The sequence below is a fragment of the Belonocnema kinseyi genome, chromosome 5, assembly GCF_010883055.1.
Source record: "Belonocnema kinseyi isolate 2016_QV_RU_SX_M_011 chromosome 5, B_treatae_v1, whole genome shotgun sequence".
Lineage (NCBI taxonomy): Eukaryota > Metazoa > Arthropoda > Insecta > Hymenoptera > Cynipidae > Belonocnema > Belonocnema kinseyi.
Genome location: NC_046661.1, coordinates 74,042,448 through 74,051,549, shown reverse-complemented (window position 1 = coordinate 74,051,549; position 9,102 = coordinate 74,042,448). Strand labels below are relative to the sequence as shown.

Here is a 9,102-nt window from a genome sequence, read left to right as displayed (position 1 = left end):
ACATCCCAATTGAAATTTAATTCCAACCTAATTCCACGAAATGAAGTTAAAGTCTACAGAAAAAAAAAAAACAAAAACAATATTCTCAACTCTTATTATTTCCCAAAAGCAACGATCGATTCGAATCTCTCCCTGATTCTCGCCTCATCCATTTGCAACCCTTCTCATTCTCCGAAAAGCCCCAGGCTGCGTCACGAAAACCCGCGCTCTCCAAAAACACGCGTCGCCCTTCGCGCGTGTTTCTCCTCGGGGCGCTCGTCCCATCGTCCTCGTCACGATAGTTTCGCAGCCCCCGATTACTTTCCGGGAAATATTCTCGAGGTCCTCTGCAATCGTTTGGGAAGCCGCGGGACGTGAGCGGCGTTAGTGTTCAGCGATAAAGGGGGGTAACGATGAAGCGACGATGAAGCGGAGCTGGGGGGGGGGCGACCAGTTCGACGGAAGAGCGAGACGAGCTACAGCTGAAACCCGCGATCCTGAGAAAGAGGGGTGAGGTGAGTCGAAAGCGGGGAGGATAAGTAGAAGGGGACGAGTACTGCGAATCAAGGGTGAGAGGAAAAGCGGGGAAGGTTGAGTGCGGCGTCGAAGTCCGTGAACGTGAAGAGCTGGTCGTCCACTGCTTCAGTTCAGCGCTGCGTTTCGAGGTGAGAGGACCGTTCGTTCTCCACTGTCGCCTGCAAAGTATCTCTCAGTCTTGACCATCACGAGTCAGCAAAACGGAATTTCTAATCAATCTCAAATTGACTCGCGAATGTGAGAATCAAGTGTTTCGATATTGGAAGATGTACATTTAGATAATTAAACAAAGATACTGTGAATTGAAAATCGCGAGTGCGAAGTTGACTCGATGAAATTGGTGGTGTACAGAAGTTAGCGCGTAATAGTAGATCTGTTGTTTTTCGTGGTCTCAGGGACGAAGATAGCGCTGGGATTTTCCGGCCGGTAGTGTTCCTCGTGGTGCGATATAATAATATTGTTTCCCGCGCGGACTGCGGATTGGCTGTACGATTTTACTCTGTGTCGAGAGGGAGAGAAGAGTGAGCGCGAGAGAGAGAAGTGGTGGGGGCGAGTTGTTTCATTCATAAAAAAGTTCTTTATTACTCTGTGAGCGCATGTGCTATTCCACCGCGTACAACTACTACCACCCCCTCCCCCTTTACGGGTCACCTAACTCTTCCGTAACCGCAGTGTTAGTGAAATAGGAACCTGGTGAGTGAAAAAACTTGGTATCCTCGTGAGAGTTCTGTTCGGTGTTTTCTGCAAACCACAGACCTGGATTTGTCAACGACAAAAGTAGCGAATCTAGTCGCAGATCGTAGGATCGGCGGCTTGGATTCGCACAGTATCGTCGACGACGGCATTTTGGAGGATCGTCTTCGAGATAGTATGAAGGAAAACAGAGCAATGAGGGGAGAATCAGCAAGGCCTGGAAAGCGGCCCCTCAGGTCCTTGTCGATAACTGAGAAGATTGAGGCGATCGACAGGGTCCATGATGGAGAAAGTAAAGCATCTGTCGCGAGGGACATTGGCGTTCCCGAGTCAACTCTTCGAGGGTGGTGCAAATCAGAACCCAAAATCCGAGGAATGGCGAGGAACTCGTCGACCCCCGACAGCGAGGCTCATTCACCAGCATCATCATCTGGAGCCAATATGACATACTCTCACAATGCTGCGGCGAGTCACTCGAGTGAGGATGAAGGTCCGGCTCAAAAGCGAATGAAACCAGATCTCCAATTACCAGTGAATCACTCCATGGTGGAGAATACGGAGAGCACCGAGGCGAAGATTGATACCAAGAGGTATAGCGACTACCAAGGCCTATTGGCCATGTCGAGTTACAGGCCAGAAAACAGTTCCCTCTTTCTCCAACAGCTGGGAATGCTTTCCGCGAATTCGAATAACTACCTGCCGATGTCACAAACTCATCCTAACGTGAATGCAGTTGGTTTGGTGGAGAACGGACTTCAATACACGAAAAGTGGCATCCATAATCCCGGTGTCAATAACAAAAGGCACAGCATATCTGCGATTGCTCCCACGCAGATGGATACTGTCTCGAAATCTGCGGCAAGAAAGAGTCTTCCACCTGCAGCAGAGGCTCCTGCTACTCCACTCCCGGCCTCTCCAAATCTTCAAGTGCCACTTGCCCCAATTGTCAGTGACAAGAAGAACGGTGTCACCAATACTAAAAAAGTTGACGAAGCTCTCTGGATGTGGCTTCTCCAACAAAAGACACAACTGATGGGTCAACAGCAGTCTGCCCAACAGACTGCCCAATTGTGCCAAGATGGATCCTGGTTTTGGCAATGGTACAAACAGGGCGGATTTACTGTTCCAACCACACCGGTCGTGCAAACCTCTGCGACGAGGAAGTCGCCAAGCAAAACCCGGGCTATGCTTGACAGTGTTCTCTGCAATAATAATAATGAGAATGTCAAGCGAAGTCTCAACGAGGAATTGGTGGAGGCCCAGGATATTCCATCAACCGCCGAAGAGGCGATCGAGCACGGAGAAAAGTTTTTCAAGTGGCTTGATAAGTGCTCGGATCCATCAGTGACCAGGCTCCAACTCATGCAGTTCAAGTTCCTGCTCGACAACCTCAAGTCATGCAAAAAGAAGAGGACGTCACCGGGATCAAAGCAGAGCAGAAAGTAGACCCAAGTTGCTGTGATCTTTAAGTAATGTATAGATAAAGAAATCCTTAGATTTAAATCGCGCTCAGACCGCTCAAATGATTCATTTATTTTTTATTTTCATTCATTATCTTGGAATCGTTTGATCAAGATCTGAATTTTAGGTAATCTTTTCTTTCGCATTTTGTTAATAAACATGAAAATTGATTTAAGGTTAAACTTAAAGATGTCCAGTGATAATAGATTGTACGACTGACCCACTTATGTATTAAGGATATCATAACACATTTACTAATTAATATGTTAGTAATCTGAACACCGGATTGGTTTAAATATCTTTATAAACAAGATAAGAATCACAGTCGTAGAATCTATAACGTGCAGATCTTTAACCTGATTTATAAAGTTTCAAAAAATGCAATTTATTTAAATCTAGTTATTTCAATTTAGAAAATTTCATTCTATTCTTGGATTTCTCTTCTAAAATTTGTTGCAATCATCAATGCTCCTTTTTTTACAATTTTATCTATCAAGTTAAAGATTAAAAAATTGTGAACTTGCCTTACAATTTGGTAGTCGAATTTACGATTTGGTACATATTCTTTATTATGTAGTAGTCCAATTTACGATTTGGTGCATATTTTTTTTGATAATTTTTTCTTTTGTTTTAAGACTAAAGCTAGTCCTTAAACCTTATAATAATCCAGATCTAAATTGATGATCATTTGAGCGAGGTGTTTCCTTCGAGAATCGATGCTTTTCCAAAAATCTGAAAGATTGCAACTACCTATCGTGAATCGATTGGGCGCGACATGAAAATTAGTTACCTCGTGACGGAATAAAAGGGAATATAAGAAAATTAAATATTGGGCCGAATCAAAATATAGGTCGTACGATTTTCTTGATGTAAATAAGAGAATATACCAAATTCTTAAACCGATAAAGTTGTGTACAATTAAGGTTTTATTATTATTATTATATAATAAGCAGTAGAGATTTATCGTTATCTTATTGCAATTTATTCACTAGTTTATTCCTAAGGCAACAGTGCATATGTGAGTGTGTGAGAAGACCGAGAGAATGCATTAACCCACTCGTTGGGTTTTCTTCCAAAAAAAAAGACAAAAATTGTTTAAAAAAGATTAATTACGACGAGATTTCCAGCCGATTAAAATCGCCAAAATTCCGGAAGTAGCGACATTTTAGAATCTTGAAGGATTTAAGAGAACTAGTCTGTTTTTTCTTTATATTGCCTGAAGACGAAGTGGCTTCAGTTGTTGTTTTTTATTTTATTTTATTTTTTTTTCACTGGAAAGACATTCCGGATGTGCTCGCTTCGTAAATGAATTTCAGGAATCGTTGATCGATCACTTTGTCCTTCACCTGACCGGTTTTAAGCTTATTATTTGAATATAAAAAGTCGTGTGATTTTATCCGAAACAAGAGTCCACAAGCCATATCGTTTGCAGTGATTAGAGTCGTATTGTTTTCCTCTTTTCGTTACGCACTTGTCTGATATTAATCTATTTATCCTTATCGATAAGAAAAATATGATTCGCGGTACTACTTACCATTACAAGTGGCCGCTTCAGTGACTCGTAGGTCACATAGTCACTCACGAATTTTGTGCATCCTTGCCACGTACACAACTCCGGGTACGGCAGAGTACTTCGTCTGATTGTCGTGGACACGAATTTCTATGAAGATAATGAGTTTTATAAATACTTGAGATTACAAAAAAAAAAGAAAGAAAGAGAAAGCGAATTGCTTTGAAACAAGTGAGCTTAAATCGGAACTATTTAACCAAGTAAATGTTTTATCATTCGATGAACAAAAAAGTTGTTTAGGAAAAATTCGTTTTCTCTTTTAATTCGGCTCGCCTATAGTCCGATATCAAAGACTGTTTTGTCCTTTTTCTCTCACTGTTAGCTCGCGTGATTCTCCTTTCGCTGTAGTAAGATTCGCCTTGTCTCCGAACAAAACAAGTTTTAAGAATAAATTTATTAAATGTATTAAAATTGAGAAGTTGACCCTTGGAATTCTCGGCCACGAATTGTAAATTGTTAACGCCTTTAGATATCTATGTATGTGTATATAAATGTCTGAGTTTTTAGAGAAGTTCACACTATTGATATTGTTAGTCGTAGTGCCGAGAGAGGTTTGATCCAAATGAGGGAAAAATATTGATGCGCGCTATGGAAGTGAGAGGACTCGCGAGCAGAATTTCCGGGAAATACTCGTGTATTCTTTATCAAAAATCTACATTTCAAGATTGAATCAAAACAAGTCACTATTAATAAAGAAATTGGCGATTTTTTTTCTTCTCTTCTTTTCTATTTATTTTCCTCCTTTTGTACAGAAAGAATTTGTTTTCTTTGTGTTTGTCACGGTTATATCACGTGCTACAAATGACCGAATAAGGCATTTTCTGCTCGCGAGGTGGGTATCTTGCTGACAGCGAAATATATTTATGAAGAAAAGGAAGATACAAAAAAACCAAAGTGAAGAATGTGCTGTCAATGAGACAGCGCGTGTAAATAAGACTGTGACTGCACTTGCGCGCAAAGTGCATCCGTGTTTGGCGTAGTGCGTCTCAAAAGGCATGTACGAGGAATAAATGTATAGGGAAGTTTATTTTTATTATTTAGAAAACCATAGTCGATGAAGAAACAAAAGTTGAGTATATTAGAACAATTTCTGTGCAGAGCGGGAGCTGTCCCTTTTTTTTTCTGGACCTGTTCTTCGAGGCTGAGAAGCAGGCCACAAAGAATAATGAGGCAGAAAAAAAAGGACAAGGACCAATCAGCAAAATGACCTTGTCACCTCATTTATTTCGAATTACATTCCTATTGTTACCTTCGCACGATTAAATAAGTACCGAAAAACTGTAGGCTATTGTTTACATGCTCTTTTTTTTATATGTAAAAAGATGTACGTGACGTTTCGGGTGTTCAAATGAAGGAAATATTTTTTTTCTCACTTTGTACTTTTTAGTTACAATATTTGAGTTACAAATATAAGTAAGATTTATAAGTTTTCTGAAAGACTGTATTAGTTTCTTTGTAAATAAAGCCAGATTTTAGGACCAATTAACCATTTTTTTTAAGCCAAGAAAAATTTCCTGTATTTGAAGACTTAAAACTTCAAGCACATTGTAAAAAGAACGCCTTTGTACGATGCGAAAGTCGAAAGTATTTATCAAAGAATACACTGAGAATTAAAACGTGTGTCTGTGTTTTACATTTATTCATCCCTGTCTTATCTCCTCTTTAGTTTTAAGTTTGACTCTCTTATTGGATTTTTCTTTTCAATTTTATTCATAATTCCCAAAATTTTATTATTAATACACATTCGATTGAGATTCAGTTTATTATTTCAATTTAAAAAATTAAGTTTTAGTAATAAGGAACTGCAAAATTGAAGGTAAGTGCGAATTCTCTACTTAATTTAAAAATATTGTCTAAAATTAAAAAAAATATACAATAATAGTTTTATCTTATAAAGTCATTTTCAATCATTTCTCTGCCAAGAATAAAAAATTATGAACTCCTGAAATTTGTAACTTTTGTACCTTTTTTGTTGTAATTTCATTTTTAAAAACAATTTTTTTTTAATTAAAACCTTTTTTTTTGCTTTATGGTATATGCTCTATATTTATTGGTGTACATTTTTTAATGTGAGGAGAAAATGTTTGAAAAGAGTTGGAATGACTTTCAAGATCATAGAAAGCAAAAGGCGGCATGAATGGAGCGAGGAAATTCTTTTGAATAACGTACAATTCACAGACTCGTCAATGGCCTTGACCTTCGTGGCTCAGCTGATTTTATGAACGCCAACTCAATAATTTAAAAACCCGGACTTTAATTTTAAATAATTTCTATTTAAGATTGAAATATTTTGAGTATATAAATATTTTGGACACCATTTAAAATGACAAATTATTAATTTTGTTTGAACATTTAAAAATTTATTTATTTAAATTTTAATTAATTTTTCAAAAATATCGAAGAAAATTATTAGCGGTTTTAAACAAATATTTTTATTATCGAATTAATTATATGTTAGAAATGCATAAATCGAAGTTTTAAATTAATTAATATTATTTTTTTTTAAATACAATTTGCATAATTTATGTTAATATATTCAGAAATCGATCAAATTTGTTAATTGAACATTCTTAATTATGGGTTGGGATTTCAAATTCGTGAACAATTTACTTTTGATTAGTTTGATAAAATGCACATTTAAAAAAAAAAGTAATGCAGCAAATTAAATATTTTATAAATATACTAATTATTGTACGTATTTTGATTATTATAATCGGACATATTTGTTTTGTTAGTTTAAAATCTAAAATGAAGTTTAAAAAATTGTTATTGAGTTTTTTTCCTTCGAATTCTTAAAATAATTTAAATACTCTTTTAAACATATTTCCGGTAGCCCTAAGGCCTAGAATTTTTTAATAAAAATAAAAATTTCAAAGAAATATTTATTTTATAATTTACTAAAATCCTAAATTTGAGCTTAAATTAGATTTAAGGACAGTTCAATCAGTTTGTTTTTAAGACTATAATATAATTTTCCCGAGATTATTGAGAGAAAAAAAAATCATTTTGAAAATTTCAGAATCTCGAAAAATATTCTTGAAAATTTTTGAATAAAATATTTTGCATTTCTTCAAAATTACCTTTTTAAAATAAAAGGTTCATTAAATATTTTTCAGGTTTTATAAGAAAATTGTCTTATTATCTTAGCACCTATCAAAATCCTTACAAATGCTTCAAAAATTGATTTTCAAAAATCTACATGTTTTTAATTATTTGTGTACTTGTCTTTAATCTTCAAAATATATATTCTTAAATTTGTCGCATTTTCCATTAAAAAAAACGTCATCATAATATTATAATTTTTCCTCTTAATTATTTTAATAGACTATTTAAAAATTGTTGAAGGCTTTTTTTTTAATTTTACAGCCTTTTTAAACATTTTAAAGAAAAATGCGAATCATAACGAAAAAAGAGATAATTTCAGAAGATTAGAAACAATTACAAACAACTTAAATTAAAAAAATATAATTTATTTAAATAATTTAAAAAACATAATTTAATTTTTTAATGTTTCGCATTATTCCAAATTTTTTGTACAAATGCTACAAATTTAAAAAGAAAATATTCAATAATTTTCGAAATTATATCTCTAATTATTCTGTTTCGAAATTTTAGGAAATCATGTTAAATATTTTGAAATCTTTTTTTCTTTTCTCTTAAAATTAATTTTTCAAAATAAAAAATCATTCAAAAAATTCCAAGGATTAAAAGAAGATTTTTTCGTTATTTTGAGACCTTTCAAAATTCTTAAAAAGCTTCTAAATTTTTTACGATTGACAAAAAAATTACCTGAATTCCGCATTCGTTCTCACAAGCCAGCAAAAGTGGTTTTCGATTTTTATAAATCGTATGATATTGTCGTCGAAAATTTTCAGCATACCACAACAAAAGTTTTTCTTTCTCACTATTTCTTGAATAAATTTCCGGCAAGAGTCTCAAATATTCAGATTCTTGATCAATTTCTATTTTCGGCCAACACAGTTTGATCAAACAAAGTTCGCGCTGAATTCTTTTCAAGGTCTCTTCAGTGATTTCAGCTCTTTCCGAATCCACCTGTTCTTCCACAGATTCCTGATCGATTTTTTCTTCAAATTCACTTTCACAACCGTCTACATATTCGCCTGAAAAGGATTTAGTCTCCTCTGACATAATTATACGATACAAATTTATTTAAAATGTATAAAGGCACAACACTTTGAGTTTTTTTTTGCTTTCGAAATTCAAATTCAATTCAGCTTGCCGCCTTTGGCCCAGCTGACAGTTATTTAACCTAAAATAATCCTTCACTTTAATTTCAACAATAAATGGCCCTAGGTCACTTTTGGTCTTTGTTTTCACTCAATAAACAGAGTTTTGGAAGAATCTTACCCGATAAGGTCTTTTTTATGGGAGAAGCTTAAAAAACTAAAAAGCGAAAATAGTCAAACGGAATGTTTAAATCTAAACCGATTTTCGCAATGTTGTGATAATTTTGATTTTGGGGGGTTGGAACGCGGGTAAATAGAGCTAAAATTCGTATTTATTTACATCCAGATGCGTGAAAAATCGAATTCGAATAATAAAATTGGCAAGGAAGTTATCGCCATGGTAACGCGTGGCAGCACTAGCTGAAATGCTGGCGCCATCTTGAGGAACTATTTTGCAGCAGGGTAACCAACCTTTTAAATTTTAAGAACGAAATTTTAAAAAATTCGGAATATTGTTGATTGAAGTTGAAATATTTTAAGGTTTTTATCTGCAATTGACTAATAAAAGAAGAAATATTAAAATATACAAAGTGAAATTCGGAACGTAGCAGTGCTGCCATCTTTTATAGCTAAGATTACTTTTTTTCGAATGGTAATGTATTTTACATGAGCAGA

General features: G+C 35.1%; 2 protein-coding genes across 2 annotated transcripts; one reads left to right on the top strand and one right to left on the bottom strand.

Annotated features, from left to right (window-relative positions):
• The first annotated feature begins 587 nt into the window (after positions 1-587).
• On the top strand, positions 588-5,860 carry LOC117172403 (protein distal antenna). Its single transcript, XM_033360294.1, has one exon. It carries the CDS (start codon positions 1,387-1,389, stop codon positions 2,653-2,655), a length of 1,269 nt encoding a protein of 422 aa, XP_033216185.1. The 5' UTR covers positions 588-1,386; the 3' UTR covers positions 2,656-5,860.
• On the bottom strand, positions 4,157-8,768 carry LOC117173713 (dynein regulatory complex subunit 7-like). The gene is made up of 2 exons (XM_033362355.1): positions 8,030-8,768; positions 4,157-4,330 (listed from the first exon to the last, which is right to left on the bottom strand). Exons 1-2 carry the CDS (start codon positions 8,387-8,389, stop codon positions 4,157-4,159), a joined length of 534 nt encoding a protein of 177 aa, XP_033218246.1. The 5' UTR covers positions 8,390-8,768.
• Positions 8,769-9,102: the final 334 nt, after the last annotated feature.